The sequence below is a fragment of the Kogia breviceps genome, chromosome 2 (genome assembly GCF_026419965.1).
Source record: "Kogia breviceps isolate mKogBre1 chromosome 2, mKogBre1 haplotype 1, whole genome shotgun sequence".
Lineage (NCBI taxonomy): Eukaryota > Metazoa > Chordata > Mammalia > Artiodactyla > Physeteridae > Kogia > Kogia breviceps.
The window spans coordinates 115,892,501-115,915,753 of NC_081311.1; the positions used below are offsets into that span (position 1 = coordinate 115,892,501).

General features: G+C 37.7%; 1 protein-coding gene across 6 annotated transcripts in view; it reads right to left on the reverse strand.

Annotated features, from left to right (window-relative positions):
- ZEB2 (zinc finger E-box binding homeobox 2) overlaps nt 1-23,253 on the reverse strand; it is a 128,370-nt gene that overhangs the window by 1,283 nt on the left and 103,834 nt on the right. For all 6 annotated transcript variants that reach the window (XM_059051715.2, XM_059051713.2, XM_067025968.1 and 3 more), the window contains 5 exons: nt 14,175-14,363; nt 13,266-13,480; nt 10,554-10,662; nt 7,652-9,624; nt 6,091-6,271 (listed from right to left, as the gene is read on the reverse strand). In XM_059051715.2, coding sequence (XP_058907698.1) covers nt 6,091-6,271; nt 7,652-9,624; nt 10,554-10,662; nt 13,266-13,480; nt 14,175-14,363 — 2,667 coding nt within the window. The remainder of the gene's footprint in view (nt 1-6,090; nt 6,272-7,651; nt 9,625-10,553; nt 10,663-13,265; nt 13,481-14,174; nt 14,364-23,253) is intronic.

Sequence of the window (23,253 nt, forward strand, 5' to 3'; positions counted from 1 at the left end):
TCATCTCATGATTTGGTGCTCTAATGCTTGCTTCTGGGTGCAATACAGCTAATAAGCAAGAAGAAACTCCAAAGCTACTAAAGGAAAAAAATCTCAGAAATGAAGCTTTTAATTGCTAATTGCCTCATTAAAAACTCTGAAGAATGTCCTACTTAACAAGAAATTTCTCGTGCACGTGGTTTTCAGGTAATTCTTTTCTGTACGGTTTGAAAACAAGGACTTGTATAAAAGTGATCAAGAAGGCATCATCGCTGGCATTGCCAGTTGTATATCCTCTGCTTGTTACCTCGTAAATGGGTGCTTTGGAAATAGGCTTTACGGCTCAAACAGGAGCAAACTGCCAAGTCAGGCAGGAGCAGGAATAGAGGAAAGATGATGTTAAGGAATGTCTTATCAGCCAAATGCGTCTAAGAATACAAATTAGAGAAGAAATCATTTGAAAACACAAAGTAGAAAGATGGATGTCATGTAGGCTGAGCTAAACCCAAATAGTGTTTTCCCTCTAAAGTTTTCCATGAGATGTCAGCCACTTGTTGAGTGTTAAAATACTCTTCAGCTAGAGAATGCTGTATTTCCTTTGGCATTCCAGGCAGTTTCTAACCAGTGTTTGGAACTTGAAACTGGTGCCAAGCCTAAACACATCTGGTTGATTCCAGGCCACAAATAGCACTGGAATGCCTTCAACACCTTCCATAGCTGCCATACTTAAAAGTTTATTTCCAAAATAGAACTACAAAAAAAAATTGATCAGACTGATGCTCCAGAATTAAAGTCAGAAATGTGTCATGGAGAGCAGTATGTCTCATCATAACATACATGAAGCTATGTGCTTTTATTTCCTAATACAAACCTGAATTTCAGCAAATTGAAAACCAGCATTAGTAGATTCAACACCATTTTCATTTGCTAAGTGACATTAAGATTAGGAAGCCATTCTGTACGCCTCAGGTATTCAGTTATATGGTGATACATAATCTCAATTAGTAATCAAATATCTTTAATAATGCTATTGAATGCCTCTGGGCATGCTACTATTTATGGAAAAAGCTATAGGCTGCTATATGTTATTTCATCAATGATCTTTGTCTTACTGTAACGTCCAATATAAATTAAGTGATAAGACATGGTAAAGCACAACATTAGAGTAGGAAGAAGTTATTTACCTGTAAGAGGAAAAATCAGAAAGGCAGCTGTTGGTGGCTACTCATTGTTATTGGGAATAAAGAAGATTCAAGTAATCTGCTTCAAGGCAGCTTATAGTCTGACGAAAAAAAGTGTAATTCAAACCACACAAGAACCACTCCTTAACTTTTGGAAAAGTTGTTTTAAATGAGGTAAACTAGATAACAGAGAGGAAAATTTCAATAAAGTGCCAAGAGTTTGGAAAGATAGTGTGCTTTTCCATTTCACAAGACCACCGGGTCGAAGGTAATTTAAAAGGAAGCAGAAGTGCATTTGGGAAAAAGACAGAGGTTTTGCCTTCCAGAAAAATCTCAAGTCGCTGTGTATGAATTTGCTCTCTCTTGTGTGTACTTGGACCTTTAAAAAAATGCTATCAGGAGTTAGGATAAGATGTTTCTGACAGTGGCAGTTCAATCACAGAGGCAGGGTGATGCAGTGCTAGATAAGGGAAGATGGGTTCTAGAGTCTGATTGCCTGGGTTCAAACCCATCTTTTATGACCAGCTGTGCAGTCTCAGGCATGTTAACCTCTCCAGGGATCAGGGTCTTTGTCAGTAAAAGGGAAATTATTTGGGGACCTAACTTGTAGACTGGGCATAAGGAGTAAAGGAGGCAATGTAGGTAAAATGTTTAGCACAAGGATCGCACATAGTAAGCACTCGATGAATGTTTCATATTTTTATTTGTATTTATGAATACATGTTCAATAATTTCCCAAGTCGTAAGCAAGATGCATGTATCAGGAGCAGAGTACATGGATGAAATGAATCTGAACGGAGAGAAGAGAAATTGCAGATAAAAACTTTCCTGGTTCTTTAGTTGCTACAGCACACGTGGGCAGAACTGTCCTAAACCTCCCTAAATGTCTCAGCAGCTCAAGAGCACAAAAATGTCTATCAGTTAGGTAACTACATGGATCAGCATGTGAATAATTTTGAATGAACATCACAGTTGATGTGGCTTTCTCTTTTCCAAAGGAACAAAACACAGAGCAGCGTCCTGAGAGAGAAGGAGCATTCTCAAGGACAAGTTCAAGGTCTGTTAGAAATGCCTGGGGGATGCCCACTGACTTGCAGTCTAAGATACAGATATTCGATGGTTACCAGCAATTGATTTTCAGGGAATTCCTTTGATAATAAATAATATGCTTATATTGAAATACATTAATTCTACACTATGAACTGACAATCTAAAAGAATAAAATGTTCAGCTACGATGTCATACAAAGGACAGAACTGGGGAGCAGGAGTGTTGACCTATACCTTGCACTAAATATTCTACTAATCTCCAGAAATTTCACTGGTAAGCGCTTAATAAATTCAATTTAAATAGGAACTTACTTGGTGATTTATCTCTTTTTAACTTGTTTGATCGGTTTACCTGATTCAAATCAAGATGTCCTGGAATTAAATTTCCACATGAACAAGATTCAGAAAAAAACATCCAAACTGATACTGAGTGAGTCAAAACTTTTTCAGGGTAAGATTTTTTCTCTAATATCAAGATTCATGATTCACCTGACAGCTAGAATGATAACTGAAGTTAATAAATGAAAGGTTTGTGGTATGAAAAATATTACCATGTAACTGAGTAACAAAATTGGCTGGTAATTTATTTGAAACTCTGACTTCACTCAAAAGTAGAAACATTTTTATTACTTTTCTAAATAAAGTGGGTTTAAGAGCACCTACTGCAATGTCTCAATAGAGAAAGTACTCAATAAATGTCAGATTTAAGTTTTAGTGGAATATAAGTGACTGCTTTACGGTGCCTAACAGGAGTTTCAGATTTTTCATTTCACAGTCCTTGTTTGTGACAATTAATCCTATTGAAATCAACATTTATGTAGTGTTTCCTTCCTCTGTCCCAGTCCCGGTTCCCAGGAAAAGCAAGCAATCAATGAGCTATTGGTAAGGAGAATTAAGCATTATATCTTTGGTGTCTGCCTAGGAAATAAATTAAACAGACCAAGGTAAAAGAGCACAGGATCTCGAGAATAAGTAGCTCATACTTTCCTTCTTAATTTAAACTATTCTATATGTTAAATTGTAGACAGATGTAACAAACACACTTTATCAATGACATATTCGTAATCAACACATAACCAAATGACCATTCAACTTCATTTCCCAACCTTAGAATCAATCAACCCAAAGATTGTTCTCACTTATAATTTTTATATTAACACATTCTCAAAGTATTACTAGTGCTTAATATAAACAAATAAAAGGCTTGTGGGGCCCAATTAGGGAAGGAAAATGAACTAAATTTCCACATATATCGTACTGATAGAAAATTCATGAAGAACTTCACTTTGATGGAACCTAATAACTGACAGTAGTAATGTCATGAGATGTTTGGTCAGGAGACCAAAAAGTTAACACACTGGAAACTTGACAAGCTGGGAAGCCAACAGGAGGATAATTAATCACATGTTTAGAGAAACCATTGGATGGTTAGCATCTTGTTGCTAGGCAATGTTTCTAGGCAGCTGATCCTCTCACATCTTAAAGGACCAGAATATTTTATCTTTTTTTAATAACAGTCTATTTTTCAAATTGATTATGCATATTTGCATTTGTCAACTGTGGGGTCTCTTAACTATCTATAAACCTTGAAGATTATGGACTAATTTATAAGAAATAAAGATACTGACTGGATGTCAATATGTATGACAACCCTCACTAAAATAAAAGTTTTACACTCACCATGTAGTAAATGGTAGAGTTTGCATAGGGTCATATAATAAAACCAATCAGAGAGGGAAAGATGCCTTCAATGATGTGCCTATTGTAGTTGAATAATAAATACAAAATATATTTGAGGTTAAGATATTAAAGTAAATTTAGGTATGAAAGTATCTTTAATCTATAATACATAAATAGGACTTGGTACTAAAGAAAACATCTATTGATATCTATCATAAAAGACAAATGTCAGGGGCTTCCCTGGTGGCGCAGTGGTTAAGAATCCACCTGCCCATGCAGGGGACACGGGTTCGAGCCCTGGTCCGGGAGGACCCCACATGCCATGGAGCAACTAAGCCCGTGCGCCACAACTACTGAGCCTGCGCTTTAGAGCCCACGAGCCACAACTCCTGAAGCCCGCGCACCTAGAGCCCATGCTCCGCGACAAGAGAAGCCACCACAATGAGAAGCCCGCGCACCGCAAGGAAGAGTAGCCCCGGCTGGCCGCAACCAGAGAAAGCCTGCGTGCAGCAACAAAGACCCAACGCAGCCAAAAATAAAAACAAATAATTTTTTTTTAAAAAAGACAAATGTAAGAAAATTGTGACGTTTCAAACATTGAATTTTATCACACAAGTGTAAAAACTGTTGGGATTTGCTATTCAAATTAGGTTGCTTTTAAAGTATCATTAGTTGAACTTTTGAAATCATAGCAATTAGTATCAGACAATTGAACAAAAAGAAAACTGGGTTGGTTGGAATAAGAGCGCTGTTATGAATCAACCTTGTTCTTTTTACAAATACCCTCAACACTTAACTTTGTAGGACGCACCCAAATTTCCCTGACCCTCAGGTGATTGTGGTCACTTGTACTGCCTCCCTCACATGCCCAGTGAGGAATAAGGGAGTGATCAGTACAAAGGCTTCCCAAGGACGGTTGCTAAAAAGGGTGCTACGTATTTAGACAGTCAAACTGTGACAGGAGGTATTCACATTCCCTTTTCTTTTTTTTTCTTTTTCTTTTTTGCCTCTTCATTACTTTTCCCCAAAGAGCATTAATGTTAGGTTAATTTTTTCCTCTATATTAAAAACATTTTTTCAAGGCTCATTTGATTTTATTTTTTGGCTGTGCTGCGAGGTATGTGGAATCCTAGTGCCCTGACCAGGGATCGAACCGGTGCCCCCTGCATTGGAAGGGCAGAGTCTTAACCACTGGACCGCCAGGGAAGTCCCTATATTAAAATGTTTGATACTAGACATCTTGGTTAAAATGAGAATTTTCCTATAATTTCCACCCATCAGTATTTTGGTTGCGATCCTACATTCTTTCTTTTCCCACTTAGGGCCAGTACAGCATGCCAAATTTCTACTGGAGAAAAGTGGGAGATGGGTTAAGAACAGGGATGAAGCCGAGTTACTCTGTGGTTAAGGGTGGAAGGAGGGGGAGGGAGGGAACACAGGCGTAGCTCCAGCACGCAGTTGCAGATCAGATCTTGGATTGTGGGAACTAATATTGCTTCACCTTATGGCACTTCAGTTTTCTTTTGAAAAATTAACCCATTACTTCTCTCCTTATGGGGAAGAATCAGGCTGCTATCTTGTCAATGCTTCCTAATGAGGAATGCATGAATTGGAAAGAAGCTATTTAAATTTAGAAAGTTGTATTTTAGTCTTCCAAATATTATTAATTTCAGTAGCTCATTTGGCCTATTATCCACTTTATGTCTTTTCTTTCACAGTCCTAACACTTTTAGTTTATTCAAAGCATGGCCAATTTATGAAAACCAAACAGAATCACCCCCAAATCGTGGCTTCCTTGATGTTTCGATGATGAAACGAATACAGCATTGACTGAATTTTTTATTGTTAAATTTTTCCGTATACAGGTTCATCACAGCTTAAGAATTTGAAGATATTTTCAATAGCTGGCTTGTGTCATGTCATTTCATTGCCCTGGCCATTTAAATATATCTTTGACATGATTTGTGAATTTGGTGTAAGACTAACTCAAAAAATATAAGACAAGCACACTGATAAACACATGAATGATCCAATAAACAGGCAATGAAAAAGTCCTACTGAGCTAGGCAAAAGCATTATTTCTTCCTTGTTGAAGGTATCAGCATATGCTACATCTTATGTTGCACAAGTGTACTCATTAAATATTATGAAATGTACAGCAGGCCGGGAAGCTCTAACTAGCTAGTCAAAGTCACTCATACCTGTGTGTTCATATTTATGTCGCAGAAGGGAACTGCTTTTCTGGAATGTCTTGTCACATAAGTCACATGCATACATGCCACTCTCTGTCTTCTTGATCTTCTTTCGAGACAGACAGGAGTCGGAGTCTGTCATGTCATCTAGGCCTGACATGTAGTCTTGTGCTCCATCAAGCAATTCTCCCTGTGATATAATCACATAGTTCAACACAGTTGCTTCTCTTTGTGTTTGTACCAAACAACTTCGCATTGGCTGACATTTGGAGAACCTCAGAGGTGCTCGCGACGAATTGATCTAGTTTTTAAAAACTATTACTTTCCACAAACAATATATGAGGTTTCACATTTCAACAAAAATATAAACCTCTCTGCCCTAGGTGGTAGAGCTTGCTGTTTTTCAGGGATAGAAAATGGTCAACTCTGAAGGTGAGAAAAACATAAACTCCCCCAAATTCCTGAATTTTCCTTCTATCAGGAAATATCTGTGAGTGAGAATTAAACATCAGAATTTGCGTATTTTCCAGTGTGCTTAACTTTAGGAATGATCCGTAGCTGTGGAAACCCCATTTTAATTGAATTTTATATTTAGGTACAAAATGTTATTATTATGCAATCTATTTAAATGTATGTCTACCAACTAAAGGCCTCAAGGTATATTTTTATATTTAATTTTCTAATTTGAAATAGGGAATATTAATAACACTTTTTTATCAATGTTCTATCTATGTTAAAACAGCCTTCAGCACTGAGCAATAATGAATGTGGATCAGTAAATTATTAAATTTCTTGATATTTATTTTGTCTTGATCCAAAGGAGTGCAAACTTGCATGATAACATACATTTCCATTTGCTAGCCCACAGTTCGGTTTTCTTAGACTACGTTTGCACTAATTAATACTAAAAAAGATTAAACAGGCTTAAATACATTTACAAAGAGGGCAGATGTACTGTAAATTGGAATACCGGAACAGCTGTTACAGAGGTGCACTGCTACTTACGCTCCTATTTTGCAAACAGGGATTATATGCCATGATGTTAGAACATACCTGCTTTTGTATTTGAAAAAACATAAATTATTTACTAGCTTGAAACCTACAAAGGAAATCATGTGGAATGTACAAAATATTTTTAAAATGCTCTTCCAAATAAACTATAAAATGAAGTGAACATCAAATTTATACATGCATTATTGAAAATTGTGAGCATCTCTAAAAGTATGTGACTGTCACAAATGTTAACTTTTGGCATCTATGTAAATCCTACCGAATATTCATATCAATGTATAATTCTGAAAGCAGATTGATCAATCCAAATAAATCTCAAAAATAAATATTAAGTTCTTTATCTTTCTTAAGGCAAAAGTGCTTACGTAGCACAGTGTTCCACTGTTTCGCCATTTATTTGTGTAGCTCACTCAGTTTTAGATTCAAGTTCAAACCCACTCTTCTATTTCTGCTGAGAACACAGCACTAGATTTTTTCACTAAGATTTTTTTTCCTACATACACATAAACGATATAATTTTCACTTCCTCTCTTTCAAGCAAAAAGATAGGTCTCATTACCTGGAATCCTGGTTTTCGCTGGTACTTTCTCCTTTGCTGCATATCAGCAAAAGTAGCTGCTCCAGTTGGGTAAGTATAGGCCATATGTGGTAGAAAGCTCATCTGATCCAGTCCTGGGTATGGTCGTAGCCCAGGGATACTAGTCTGGACTGGTGGCATGAAAGTGGCAGGAGGAAATGCACTTTGTGGAGGAAGAGCTGTGTATAGAGGCTTGGCACTAAATGGGTTCATGCCGAACACTGGGTTAGCGCTTTTGTTGTCCAGATTATTTGAATTTGAAAACTCCTTCTTGATAAACGTCAAGTTCAGAGGCTCATCTGAGTTTTCAGATGACGAAGAAACACTGTTATGGTCTAAATTTATGCTGCCAACTTTTGTTTTGTTCTTTGTGGCTATAATACTTTTGGGTTCTTTCATCTGTTTTGGTAATGACAAGTCCAAAGGCTCAGCCTGGAGCTCCTCAGAAGAGAAGCTGTTTGGAGTGTAAGAACTACTGTGGGAGTTTTTAGAAGATGTGGAGGAAAGATTTAAGGGAGAAGGAGTATTACTCCTTGAGTGGTCCAATTTTTCAACTGGTTTAATATTGGTAAAATGGGAAGGTTTTGTTAGCCTGAGAGGAGGATCACAATTCGTAACACTGTTGTGGAGTTCTGCTATAGATGGTGACGTTATGGAGTCCATAGGTTTTACGGGAGACCTGGGTAATAAAGAGTCTTTTGTGGGAGGATTACTGTTGGGAGCTAACGGCTTGGAGTTCCTTTCCAGTGATGGTGACCTGGAATTTGAGTACTGGTAGACTTTTCGTTGCTCAAACCATTCCTTCACAAATTCCTGAGGAAGGCCCACAGCAATAGAAATTTTCAGCAGTTCATCAGAGTTGGGCTCCATGTTCATAGCATAATATGCTTTAAGTACAGACATGTGGTCCTTGTATGGGTTAATGGGGCTTGTCATTCCTTTCTCAGAAAGTACAGATGACAAGAGGAGGGCTTTATTATCAACAAAAACTCCGGCTTTGTTGGGGACTATGTTTTCATGGGGTTGTAGGACTGCCTTGATCTCTTCATTCATCTTACAAAGGTAACGTTCGTGCTGATGCAAAGGAATGGGGCCAGGAAAACTTTCTTTACAGAACTGGCAGGAGAATGGAGTGGATATGTTGTGGTTCTCAATCATTTTGTCATCAGTGACCAAATCTATTAAAGTACGTAGCTTCTCTTTCTTTATGTTACTGATCTGTCTCCTTGAGTCAGTAGTCAAGCTCTGGAGGCAAGCTTTGGCTTCATTGACTTTTTCTAACGTGTAGTCGATAATACTTTTAGTGGCACCATTATGACTCACTACTGGAAGACCTACGGGTGGAATATTAGGAGAAGTAACTCCTTGTTCCTCAGGTTGAGAGCATGGATCCTTCATGTGATAACCTTTCAACTTGGAAATTTCTTCCGCCTTGCAGTCCATTTTTTGCCTGGAAACTGTGTTGTCCACAATCTGTAGAACCTTTTGTACCTCGCTTAAATTACTATTCATTGTGTGAAATCCAAGTAAAGGGGCTTCCATGCCTACACCTAAGTGCTGCATTGGGCTCTGAGCAGATGGATGAACTCCTAAAGGGCTGGTGGCTCCAAGTGCACCATTCATAAAGGGACTCGCGCCACTAAACCCGTGTGTGGCCATAAGAACTTTATTATAGTCATTGAAGTCTAGTGGTTCTGTTTTAATTTTAAGTAAGCCTGTTGGTTCAGACATACTAAGTGGTTTTCCATTCTCCAATTTGTTTCTTAACTGGGTAATGGCTGAATTAGTAGGAGAAGAAGAAACAGAATTAGGGGAAGAACCCGTCTTGATATTGTTTCTCATCCGGCCATTTACAGAGATTAAGCCAATACATTTCTTGCTGCTGATGTGTGAACTGTAGGAACCAGAATGGGAGAAACGTTTCTTGCAGTTGGGGCACTCGTACGGTTTTTCACCTAAAATGACAATTAAAATTGACGTTACATTTTGTTGACTGGGTAACGATTGCAGTTGTCTACCAAGGCAAGAATCTGTGCAACCAAAGGAAAGGAACACAATGGGGCACCTCTACGTTCTTGGTGGTTAGATTAGAATTATGTGGCTATCACTGTTTCAGGGCTTTATCTACCCTGGAAGGACATAATTCAAGATGTTAGCAGTGGAAGGTGAGGGCTATCTGTGCCTTGTTCAGCCAGGATCCCAAATCTGGTCTTGCCATCGGCGGCCTCCTATTTAAACAGAGTGTCAGATTAATGTGTGGTCAATAGCACAATAAAGATGTCACAGTATTCAAAGGGAAATGTAGCCATGGCTTTAATCAACTCTGTGAAGATTCCATTGACTCTACCAATCCAACTAGTCCTTTGAATAGCATCCAATTTGGTAATAAAATGCTTGGCAGAGCTATCAAAATAGTTATAAAGAAGAAATCTCAGTGGTAGCTTGTTGTTCGGCAATATACAGCTCTCAGGAATCAAGGTACACTTATCATACAAAAGCTCTTTTCCAAAATTCTCCCACATTCTTCTTTCAAGGTTGGGTATCAAAAATGAATTTCCTTCAGAATTTGCCAGCTGAGTTTCTTCAGGTCAAAACATTTAATCTTTAGAAGAGTTTTTAAAAGGACAAAAAGGAGCCTCTAGATTTCACAATAAATCAAAGCATTTGCAATTTTCAAGAAGTATAAGCACTCCTCTTCTTATTAGTAGTGCTACTGGTGGTACCATAAATCTCACGATGACAAAGCAGGTGCACATAGCTTATGACATAAATGGGTAGATCCAAACAACTACATACAGGATTGTGTAAATTTTACACAATCTTTAAAAATGCCCCTAATGAAACAAAATGCAAATGTAAGCACCAGCCCCTCTGCTATACTCACCACTGTGAATTCGCAGGTGTTCTTTCAGATGGTGTTTATATTTGAAGGCCTTGCCACACTCTGTGCATTTGAACTTGCGATTACCTGCTCCTTGGGTCAGCATTTGGTGCTATAAAAGGAGGAAGACTGACATCAGTTTTGTGCAGGAGGAACAAAGGAAATTTGTTACAAATATTTTTAAAAGGCCTCGATTTTCAGACAGGCCAAAAGGTTTGAGTGCATGTTTATTTATTTGCCCAGTCTTTCAGAGTTGCAATAAAAGTGATAATGTTGGCAATAAAATTGGAACAAAAAAGTGCTTTCACATGCGCATCCAACACTTGCTTTAGGATTATCTCTGTAGTCTCTTTTCCAGACTGTTTCTTTGAGCTGTTACAGATGAGAAAGCATCATTGCAAAGATGTTTGTGGTTCTCTGTGTTTACTGCAAATTCTAAAACCTGAAGATTCCCTATTGGAATGCAACTGTTTTGTCAAGGAAAAAAATTAATATTATCCTCAAAATCCTAAATAGTCTCCCCAAAAAACTCCCCACACAAATAACTCATTTTATCATATTTTCTGTATTGAGATAAAAGTATATCTTATAATGAAGCAATACCAATTTTAAAGAAGGGGAAAAAAGCCCCCCACACATAAATTAAAAAATCCTTGACTATAACTATTTCATTACATGATAAGCATGTTTAAATACCCCATTCACTGTGCTAGTAGCAAATATAAACTCTGTTTTTCCTGAGATGTTGCATGTAAGATCTGATTCATTATCACATGTAACAGACAACATCTTGGGTTAGACCTGCTTGAGCAGTTTTATCACAGGCTAGTAGGAAAGACTTCACCGACTTGTCATTTTCCTTTTTAGTAGTGTGCTAGGGAGTAGGGATGAAAAAGACAAAAAGTTTGCTGAAAAGACAAGTTAAAAGCAGCAAAGATATAATCAAACACAGCTGACCTTTTTGAACAAGGGAACAAAAGCACTGTGACTTAGAATTCTGAAAAAAAAAGAAAAAAGAAAAGAAAGAAATACAGTCATCCACTCTGGATGCTCAAGGTAGGAGGCCAGCCTTTTTCAAGCAGCAATGACACAAAAGCCTTTTGCAAAAAGACAGCACAGAAACGGTATGACAACTGCTAGGGTGTGCTGAATCTTCCCACATTCCTAGTGAGACAGATGGTGTTACATGGGACACAGGGAGGTTTGTTCAAACAGCAGCAACCTTCAAAGATCAAGCAGAGCCCAGCCCGCCGAGCGCCATTGAGGGACCAGCGCTCATATGTTGCTGAGTTGCATAAACAAACAGCAACAGCTGCTTTGTCTCCCCCCACAGTCCTCAGAGGACTACTATAAACTTTAGTTGTGCCACTGTTAATATGATACAATCATTTTAATTTACTAATTGTAAATGCCATGAGCAAATGAGGGGACTTTTCAACACCAAAGCTACCATTCATAATGCGCCAACACAATCACACTTCTGCATGTGAAATTTAAAGCAGTTATGCTAGATAAATATCTAGGCTCGGTTTTTTTTCCTAGAGTTTTTGTGCATATAAGCAAGGGGAGAGAAACTGTTACATAAGTGTAACTATGCAAGCATAGATTTTATAACTGAACTTGGAAAAACATTCAGGTGACAAGTTCAATCAGATATAAATGAAATGATTTACATGAGCTGTTTTCTTAAAATAGTAAAATTCCATAATCTAGTATCATCGCCATTGCTGGATCATGTTTGCTTATTCTCATTTTCCTTATTCAAAGAAAAGAAAGCCCATAAGAAAGAAACATAAGAATTTTAGACAATATCCTGTTCGATAATTTTAAAAACAGATATGGCGTCAAGGTTTACAGGTGATTCCATATCTGTTGGGCCAGTTATTGGGACTTAGGGCACACCATTTCTGTTACCATATGAACACCTCATAATATCAATCTGCAGTCAATTCTCCCAGGAGGACAGAAAGAGCAGTCTTGCTAAAACATTTAAGGGACACTATGAATCAATCCTATTCAATCATTTTAAGGATTTAAGATGCTATGCTGTTTAAGACAGAGTTTTTATTTTTAACACAAGTAAGCCGAAAGAGGCAGAGCAATTTTAATATTTAGCAACAAATATGCATATCAGAAAAGGATCATTTTTATTGCATATCCAACATTTTAGTATTAATCCAGTTTATTTTATATAGATATGCATATATATTAGAGGCTTTTTGATTTTCTTTAAAACACTTAATGAAATTTCATAAACTAGGAGCAGCTTGTAAAAATAGTCTAAGTAATTGAAGATGTTATGTGACAAATGAAAAAAAATGCACACTTCTTTTACTATGACTTAGATCTCATATGAAAAAAAAATCTAAGTAAAACTAGGTGAAAATGGAATTAAAATTGCTGAGATGTTTAATAATGTATAATTAAAATGCTACAATTTCATTCACTTTTTGTGGAACATAAAAATGAAACTAAAGTGCAAATAAAATTTCTAAATTAGAAATTAACACACTCATTCGATCGTGAACATAAGACTATTAAATCATATTAGAAGAGACCATCAAAAAATCATTTAGACCTCAATTAAAGCTATTACCATTAAAAGATCTGCATCTTCAAAATGCCATGAAAAATTAATAATGATTGCCAATCAAAGCAATATCGTTTCTCTAAGGGGTTATTATAGAAAGAAATCACTTAAAACCAACCCCCCACCTGATCTGTCCCTGGCTTGTGCGTCACCATATGCCGCTCGAGCTGGGTGCGGTAGGCAAACGTGTAGCTACACAGAGGGCAGGAAAAGTTCTCTTCATTCTTCTCGTGGCGGTACTTGATGTGCTCCTTCAGTGATGTCAAGCGCTTGTAGCCCCGGTCGCAGTAGGGGCAGGTCAGCAGTTGGGCAAAAGCATCTGGAGTTCCAGGTGGCAGGTCTGTAGCCGAGAGACGAGAGGGAGAGAAGCAGGCCAAAAGGTCAGTAAATCAATGGCAGCTAATGGGCTGACTGCCCGGGATGGTATGACAGGAATCACTGCAATCTGCTCCACGAGAGTGCCACAGGCGCACGTGGCCTCCACGCACACCAGTCCCCTTGCACACCCAGGGCAGACTGGTCGAAATCAGTTCACACTGCGCTGGAAAATTAATTAATTATTGGAGCATTTGGGGGGGAAATTTAAACAGCTGATAAATGAGGAGATTCTCTTTAGGTGACTGACAGTTCATAGTAAACCTTTAGTCACATATGACTCAGGGAGTCATGGGGTGAAGGAGCTTTTCAGGTGTCGGTAAAGAAGAACAAAGGTTAGGGTCAGTATCTCTAAACTTTTTTGTTTTCCTCAAAAGTGAAATATTTTGGAAAGATAGGAATCAATGTAGATATTTTTATCTCTTAGAAATAGGCTCTAATTGTTCTGGTTCTTTATTGGATGTACAGATGACACAAATTTGCTGACAAAAAAAATTTCACAATACCCTAAAATTACAGTTCTAATCTTTGCTCATGAAATTCCATGCCTCTGCAGCTGTTCTTCAAATTTTAAGGTAAACACCCAGGCATGTAGTGCATTTGTAATTGTAACAGCTGCAGAGGTCAGCGTCGTGGCTAAAAATGAATTACAGCCTCACCATTTTCTTCCTGCCCATTGGCCTCTGGCGTGCCAAGGCGAGACAGCTCCTCAGGGGCTTCTGGGTAAATGATGGCTGTGTCACTGCGCTGAAGGTACTCTTCGATGCTGACTGCATGGCCATCGCGTTCCTCCAGTTTTCTTTTGGCAAAGTATTCCTCAAAGTCTGATGTGCAATTTGCATTCTTAACTGAAATGGTAAAAAGGAGAAGAAATGTCTTTTCAGGGCCTTCTTCCTAGGAGCCTCGGTCTGCCTACATCATTGTTAGTAAGACACATAGACTTGCAAAAAGATTACAAATACCTAGCTTATTTGTAGGAAGTGTTGCAGATGACCAGTTATTGATTGAATGCTTACGCTCATAACATATGCAAAAAAAGAGGACACTTTGCTTTAAGTTAAATAAGCATATTTTATTTTCCTCTTTTTGGAATACTAGTCTGCATATTTCACAAAGAATCAAAAAAATTTTTAATGTTTTTCAGGGAAAATTTTTTAAAAAACAGAACTATATTCTCAGATCCATAAACATGAGAGATAATATGAACTCAAAGCTACTTTAGTAGTCTATATAAAACTTCCTTTTCTTTTAAGAAAGGTATAATTAATTTTTTTTATAGTCCACTACACTTAATGTTCCTAAAATTATGTATATTAACCACATATACATCCTGTTGCTAAATATAAGCTTTTAACCCTCCAGTCTGTGAACATCACAGACCACCAGGACTACACAGTCCGAGAGAGAGATGCGAAAGGAAGGATATTCCTAGAGAGATAATAATGGGACTTTGTTAAAAAATCAGGGAATGTGGGAGTTTATCTTTCCTTAAAATTTCAATGTTTAGCTCAGTATTTTAAAGCTGCTGAAAATAAAATAAAGCTCACACTGATAGAAATAAAAAAGTAACAGACGGAGTTAAGAAACTGGCTATGCTGCAGTGTGATTTCAATATGTTTTTAACTTTTGTAGTTATGACTCTATTCCCATGACATGAATGATAGTTGTCAATCAACTTTAGCAACTCTTGTCCCAAGACTGTATATTAGAAACCACTAGCTATGTTTCTGAAATATGTTGTGGCTTTAAACATCCTAAGTAGAAACTTATGCATAAGACAGTGTTAGGAAAGTGGCTGCCACATTATTGTCTACCAGAAGTAAGTGAAGAAAAGTCTTTTGCTAGTACAATTAATGGTGGGACCCTACTTTCATAGTTTTTGAGAACAGTTAACCTTGATTCCACTACATTCTTCATCTCACCTTCTCTGTCATAAAAGATATTATAGTACTTGCCATCCTAATTCTCCCTGGCAATTTGTGGCAGGGTGCTGTTCAAGCAAGCCAGTCAATTTTTATTTTTGGCTTTCACTGTTATGAGAAGAAGAGAAAGTGGAACCTTCTGTTAATCAACAAGTATTTACTGAATGCCTGGTATGAGACAGGCATCATGCCTTGTTTTGATAGGCAAAAAACAGATCCAGCCTCATTCTTTAGGAAGCCATGAGAATGATCAATACAACTGATATTGTCTCAAAAAGTAGATATAATATGACAAACTCAAATAAGTGTTATGGAAGAAAGTTGTACGGTTGTATTACAGAAGTAACAGGGGGACCTGATGGAGTGTGGAAGATCAGGAAAGCCTTAACGGCGAAGCACGAAGTTAACTAACTTTAGAAGCTGGGGTACAGCAGTGTAGCCCGGTTAAGGATTTGAGTTTCCTTCTAAGAGAAACAGGAAGCCATTGAAGGGTATTAAGCAGAGAGGATTGTTGGATGAAATTATAGATTACCTGCATTTTATTTTATTTTTATTTTTTTATTTATTTATTTTTTTTTTTTTTTTAATTTTTGTGGTACATGGGCCTCTCACTGTTGTGGCCTCTCCCGTTGCAGAGCACAGGCTCCGGACGCGCAGGCTCAGCGGCCATGGCTCACGGGCCCAGCCGCTCCACGGCATGTGGGATCTTCCCGGACCGGGGCACGAACCCGTGTCTCCTGCATCAGCAGGCGGACTCTCAACCACTGCGCCACCAGGGAAGCCCTACCTGCATTTTAATATGACAACTCTGGCTACAGTATGATAGGGAATGCAGGAAGCGAAAAGTATATTCTGGGAAACCAGTTAGGAGTCTGTTGCCATTGATTAGGCAAAAGATAAAAGTTAAAGAATTGGTGATGGAGACTCTAAGAAGTGGCTGGATTTGAGAGATACTTAAAAAGTAAGATTGCTAGATTTGGAGAAAGATTGGGTGAGCCAAGGAGGGAAAGGCTAAGACCCTCCCTTAGGTTCAGGCTTTTTGAATTTGATGGATGGTAAGGGACATTCACCATACCAGGAAGCATGGGAATTCTAAAAAGATTTGAAAATATGAATGAATACATTGGATCAAATAAAATAAAGCTGGGGAGCATTACACTTTGTAGACTATTAAACCAAGTGCTAACTCTCTGCATACTGTGATCTCAAGCTTTTCTCTTTTGCCACTTCATCTTCTGTTAATTTTAACAAGAGCAATGGTCTGATTCCAAGATCTGCACTTCCTTCAAATGTAGGTTTGGAATGTGGAATAGTGGATTAAGATTTTATATCTTGAAATTTTGCTTAAGTCTTTTCTTAGAAGAATATGGACATTGATTAGGATCACTTTCCCTCTGGTCTGTTCATGTTGTCATGGATGTTTTCCAAAGGATACTTATTGGTGGTGATTGTGATGGTGTCATTTAACTTGCACCATTAAATCACTATGGAGTATGAAGGAATTGCCAGCTTGCACAAAATATTTGTTCATCATTTTGGATCATCAAAATGACTTCAGTTCTGTCAAAAGTCACCTTTTGTTTTAAGTGCAAGAAAAAATAAAGGGGACAAAACATGTGGGTCCAAGATGAACCTTTTTTGAACAACTTGACTGATCTGACCAGGGACTGACTTCTTTTTCCGCACTGTGGCAGTAGAAAGTAAGGTAATAACAACTTCCTAAATCCAGATCTACTTGAACATTGTCAAATGTTTAAGACACAATTTATTTAAGTTTTTCAAGAACACTGTCCCACTTGAAGATCCTGAGTGTAATCTAGTAAACATGGATGGATGTACATTTAATATCATGCTAATTTTATCTTGATATTTCAGCAAGTATCTGAATTATCTGGCTATCTTTGCATGAATTTTCATTTGCATATGAATGTTTCCATCAGAAATGTAATCAAATGCAAATTCAATTGGATTTGCATTAATAGCCTTTCCGCTTAAAAGGGAGGAAAATTCTGATTTTTCTGGATAGGCAAACTAAACTGCATCTAGATACACTATTGGTATTTGGAGATGCAATTCACTCGCTAGATCAGATCTGGCCATACTAGATTTCTATGTCAAGTGTGATAGGGACAAAAGATATCAAATCATGTGCTCTCATTAAGGATCGTCTTTGTGGCCTGAGCATCGAATATATTGCCTAGAAATTAGTAGGCACTCAAGAATCATTTATGGAATGAATGTGGAATAAATTATGTCCTTAACACTGATCCTAGTGCAGAAGTCTTCTAGTAAAAGGAAGCATAAGACAAGACACCTACAGTTGAGTTAGGAACTCAGACTACGGTTACTATTCAAGTAACCGTAGAACAATTACATGATAAGCTGTGTATTCGTGATCATAGATACTTGCAAGAGTTTGATAGGGCTCAGATGAGTATTCAAAAAGGATTTCATGAAGAAACCCAATCATTTAAATCTATTTGCTCTATCAAGATTTTTTTTTCATGTGGTATAGATATGCTATTAGTTATATATCTCAATATCTGTAGTCACTTAAGTGGGCTAGAATCTAGCCTTCTATGAACTAGGTATGACCATCATGGATATAATGTGTTTTTCCCTAGTGTTGCTATGGATACTAGTAACATATGGTTTTTTCTGCCCAGTACCATGACATTCTCCTTTGCCTGGGATGGGTCCCCACTGTCCCTATTGCCAAACCTTACGGTACCCAAGGCAGCTGCCATGTTGTTGCATGATCCTGCTCCCCTAGTTACAGTGGATTAATCTGCACCTGAAGTTAGGCAATCTTAGCCCTCCATCCTCCAGGTCAAACCGTGGACTGGTCCAGTGGTAGCCAATTAATCCAACTGAGTTCAGTCAATCCCTTCCCCATGATTTTAGAACATGGTTCCAAAGAGATCACCAAGGCAGATTTATTTTTTTCTAAGCGACTGCAGCTATAAGATGTAGAATGAAAGAACTGATAAATCCCATGTAGAATAAGAAGATTTATGAAGAGAGAAAATGAGCAGATATACAGAGAAAAGCAGAGACAAAATGGCAAGTCCTGACAGTACTTTTCTAGCTACACTTCTTCCTGAGGCCAAGCAGCACCTGCGTCCTTCCAGAAAGCAGAAAAATTCCCTTTTCTACTTTAGGCTATGTTGTGTCTCAATCTCCTAGATTCCAAATCGCCCTAACTGTTACAATTCTAGAACAAATGATGGAATTAAATTTTTGTTACTCTCAAAATTGTTGGGAAGGATAATGTTTTGATTCTATTTGGAAGTCTGCATTTTTGGTTTTTACAAAGATTTTGTAATACTGTATAGTGGACTCAGAGATGAGGTAGAAAATTTGCTAGAAAGTAATAAAATTCCTCCCTGCATTTTTCTAGTGTAAAAGAAACCTTATTTTCTTTTTTTTCCCCTGTCTTTCTCTTCACTCCTTGGTATCCTTGGAAGAATTGCCAAAACACACTGACAAAGTATATTTGCATGGTATTTATGATCAAACCATAGCAAAAATTCACAAGAAACCTCAAATAATTTCTTCCCATACCTTCTCCAGAGATTTTGCATTTAGTCCTAAAATTTACCCTAGTGTCTTGCAAATATCTCAACCTTCCCTAAGGTCAGGCAAATTTTCCTCTATCCAAAAACAGAACTTCATTAATTAAAAATGTTTCCTCATAGCCAAGTGTATTTTAATATTGTTAGGGTAAATTTATAGGTCCCTTAAGTCAGAACAGCGTCAAATTTCTTGTAAATATGTTGGTCACGCTTACTAATGTTACTAATTAATAGTATTTTCATATATACCCTTATGTCTTAGATATTGATATTTTTGGATAGATAATGATGAATATCAATATGGACTGACTTTTCAAGTTATTGCCTAAAAACAAGCAATGTTAACATCTTTAAAGAAAACCTCTAAATAAAAGAGTTATATTGGTCTTCAAATCAGTCAACTCCTGCTCTCCCCATAACTGACTCGTTTTAGGTATTTCTCAAAGATTCTTAATACTTTTACAAGTAGTTATATTATGATGAGACCTTGATACTTATTGCTTCTCCTTTTCTGTTTCCTTCTCTTTACTTTTATTCCCTCACCATTTATTTTCTTTATTTGTTACAAGCATGTGTTCATGTAGGAAGACAGGTGCTCTATTAACACCGGTCTATTACCCAGCATGTTTTTAACATTCACTTAAAAATTAAAGAAATATATTTGAATATTATGCTAAGCCATTTTAATAAACATCAACATGAATAAATAATTCTTTTGGAAAAGAAAATATCTTGGAGGGTCTAGAAGAGCTGAAGTAAGTATATGTAAAAAACTGAGTAGAATCATTCATCCATCCCTTTGTTTAATGACTGTTTACTGAGTGCCTAATAGTACCAGACAGTGTACTTGGGGATGAGGACACAAAGATATTGACTGAGAATTGTTTTCCTACTTCTATGATTCTCATATTTAGAGACAAGTACATAAAATGGTTGTTATTCTGCAATATACAGACATATAAATACATGTATATCAGGGGAATATAAATACATATATACACAGAGAGTCACACAGAGACACACACACTTCCTCAGTCTAACATCGAAATTATGCATTTATCATATCGTCTGCTTTTACTCCCTTCAAATGTCAAGGCAAAGGGACCTGAAATCTAGGTAACTGTATTCACCATCTTTTTGAAAAATAGTCTCTTTCTCAACAACATTTTAGATGGTAAGAAAACACAGAAAATTATTTTTAATTTAGTCATTTGTATTAAATTTTTTAGTTTAAAGAAAGCCCATATTCAGCATTTGTTGAGGTATATAAATCCTCATGGCTACTTTGTTTAGAGTTGACTAATTAATGTAATATAGGCATTTTATCATTAAAAATGCACATGTGCCTTTCTGTAGAAGGCTTCTGAAATACATACTGGCACCAAATATCTAAAAACAACCGTAAGGGAAGATGATCTTTTTCTCATTACACAGCTACATGGGCAGCCCAGCAGAGCCTCTGACTGCTACAGGGGTGTGTGTAAAGCCAGGTCACAAGTGACAAAGTTTTCTTCTCTTCCTGGGAATTAGTACAGCTTCTGGGCCAGCCTCTCCATGCCTGCTCTGACATGGCTTTCTCCTGGGAGCACATATTCAGATGCCAGTGACAGTCCCCAATGTATAAGAGCTTCAGGAGAAAAAGTTCCAAAGGGATGGGAATCTGTAGTACTCTGCAGGATCAAATATCTCCCTAAACAGCAGGAAGCAGCCCAGTCAGGGACGGAGTCTAATTTTAAAGTGAGATTTTTTTATTAGGGGATTCTGAATATCAGATTTAGAGACTACTAACCCTTAAACAGTTTTGTTTGTTTGTTTGTTTGTTTTTGCGGTATGCAGGCCTCTCACTGTTGTGGCCTCTCCCGTTGCGGAGCACAGGCTCCGGACGCGCAGGCTCAGCGGCCATGGCTCACGGGCCCAGCTGCTCCGTGGCATGTGGGATCTTCCCGGACCGGGGCACGAACCCGCGTCCCCTGAATTGGCAGGTGGACTCTCAACTACTGCGCCACCAGGGAAGCCCCCTTAGACAGTTTTGATTGCTATGTATTGGTACAAAGACCATGTCTTTAAAACAAAAATTCCTGTTAGATAATATGTTTATCTTTCATATACCTGTGAAACCTAAAATTTTGGAATTGGTATATTACCAAAAAGACTCAGACTATTTTATTATATTTTAGAGAGGTTTATGAAGTATGGTATTTTTGTCCAGTAATTCAGTGCTCTTTCATATGCTTCCTGTAGAGACATATGACAGCTAAGGATGCCCTAGGACAGTGGTTTACAAAATGTGGTCTGCAGGCCAGCAGCATCCGTATTACCTGGGAACTTGTTCAAAATGCAAATTCTTGGGGTCCACCCTAAATGGACGGAATCAGCAATCTGTGTTTTAACACAGATTGTTGTGTGACACAGATTGTTTAGGGGATTCTGATACATGCCCAGTTAAAGAATCACTACTCTGGGAATTCAATTCTCTGTCTCCCCTGGCTAAATAAGGCATTCAGTAATGTGGTTTTGGGAAACAGCACAGAATTACTCCCATGTCAGGGAGCCTTTCTGATGATTTCAACCTGAGTTCATACCCTCCTTCTACAGAATATCATCTGCATATCTCAATTGTTGAATTTATCACAACACGTCATAATCTTTCGTTTACATGCCCATGAGCTGATAGAGGCACAGAGGGTCTTATTCACCTTTGTATCCCAGAGCCTAGGGCAGTGTCAGTCACACAGCTAATGCTCACTAATTGAATGATTAGACCAGGTTTAAAATTATTAGACTACTCATTTTGACTCAGCTACTTATGTTTTTTAATCTCAATATCTTCTTCTGTAAAATGAGCTAGTATATGCTTTCTAGGGAATCTTCGAAGTTTCAGAATTGCATCATTTCAATTAATTCTTTGCCCTAATCAATTTGCTTTTTTATTCACTGGCTAGGCCTAGAGAGTTTTATCTGTATTCTTTTCAATTAAAAACTCAAAGCAACACAGTTTTCTGATGGAGGACCCATATACACAGATTAAAAAATATATTTCGGAGGTGCCTGGAAACCACAGACAATATCACAAGGAAAACAGTGCTTATTAAATATTTGCTGAATGAATGAAGGAGACACTCAAGAAGCTTGGGATATCAGTTATTTCTTGTGGGAACTCTTGCTGTGAAGTGGAGATAGCTGTTCCTAACTGCAAACAAAGCTCATAAAACCGCAGCATTCATTCGCCAGGAAGTAACAGGCTGTTCTCGGTGTACACTGATTATAGTCTGAAAATGACCCTCCTGTCTAACCTGCCAAGTGCTACTTCTGTCTTTCTCTCCTCAGAACATATCTCTTTCTATACTTTGTTTTTAGAAATTTATTTTATGAAATTAACTAAAAAAATTTAAAATGATAATACTCATGACAGATCTGACTGGAGGACAAAACTCTTCCAACATATAAAAACGTGACTGATATTATACACAAGAAGAAAATGACATGCTTTATAAGAGCAGGACTCTCTCCTTGTTAAGTATTTAGGTACTAACTGAATTATCTGAGAAGCTGATCTTGCACAATTTATTAACACTATACATCCAACTCAACTCTTGCTGAGAAATACCTTATGATAAAACTTGTATGGCTTCTGTTACCCATAAAAGAAAGCTAGCTGTGTTAAAATTTTTAACTTAAACTCCATATAAGAGCAATAAGAGGAATTGGAAGCTATAAACCAAGAAGAAAACAAAGGTACAAAAACGTTCTTACTCTTTTCTCCACTTTCTTCTATACTAACGATATGACACACAAAATTCATGCTTAAAGAGGCTTAACCGACTGCTAACCTGCTAACCTTATCACTCCTGTTACCAATTTGGGGGAGTTATACCTTGTATCATGGTGTTTCTGGCTCAAACAAGATTTTCAATGTAGGTCTAGATCTTTACCTGGGATTCAGATGCTTCGGCGATACTGCCAAAGGGTCCTGTACACTTGAACAGAATTGGTGTTTACATGTGGTACTTCAGGCGGGGAATCCCTGATCCCATCCTGCTCACATGCAGAGATGATCTTAACACCTTTTGTGAGGTAGAAGCAGGACTGCCTACACAATTTGCCAGGCTCTGTGCAAAATGGTGGCAGTAGAGCATCAAACCAAGGGCAAGGCCCTTCCAGTGCAGGTCCCCATTGGACTGCAGGTCGCACACCCAGGACCCTGGCCTTGGATCTAGGATCATGAGGCAGGAGACCCAAGA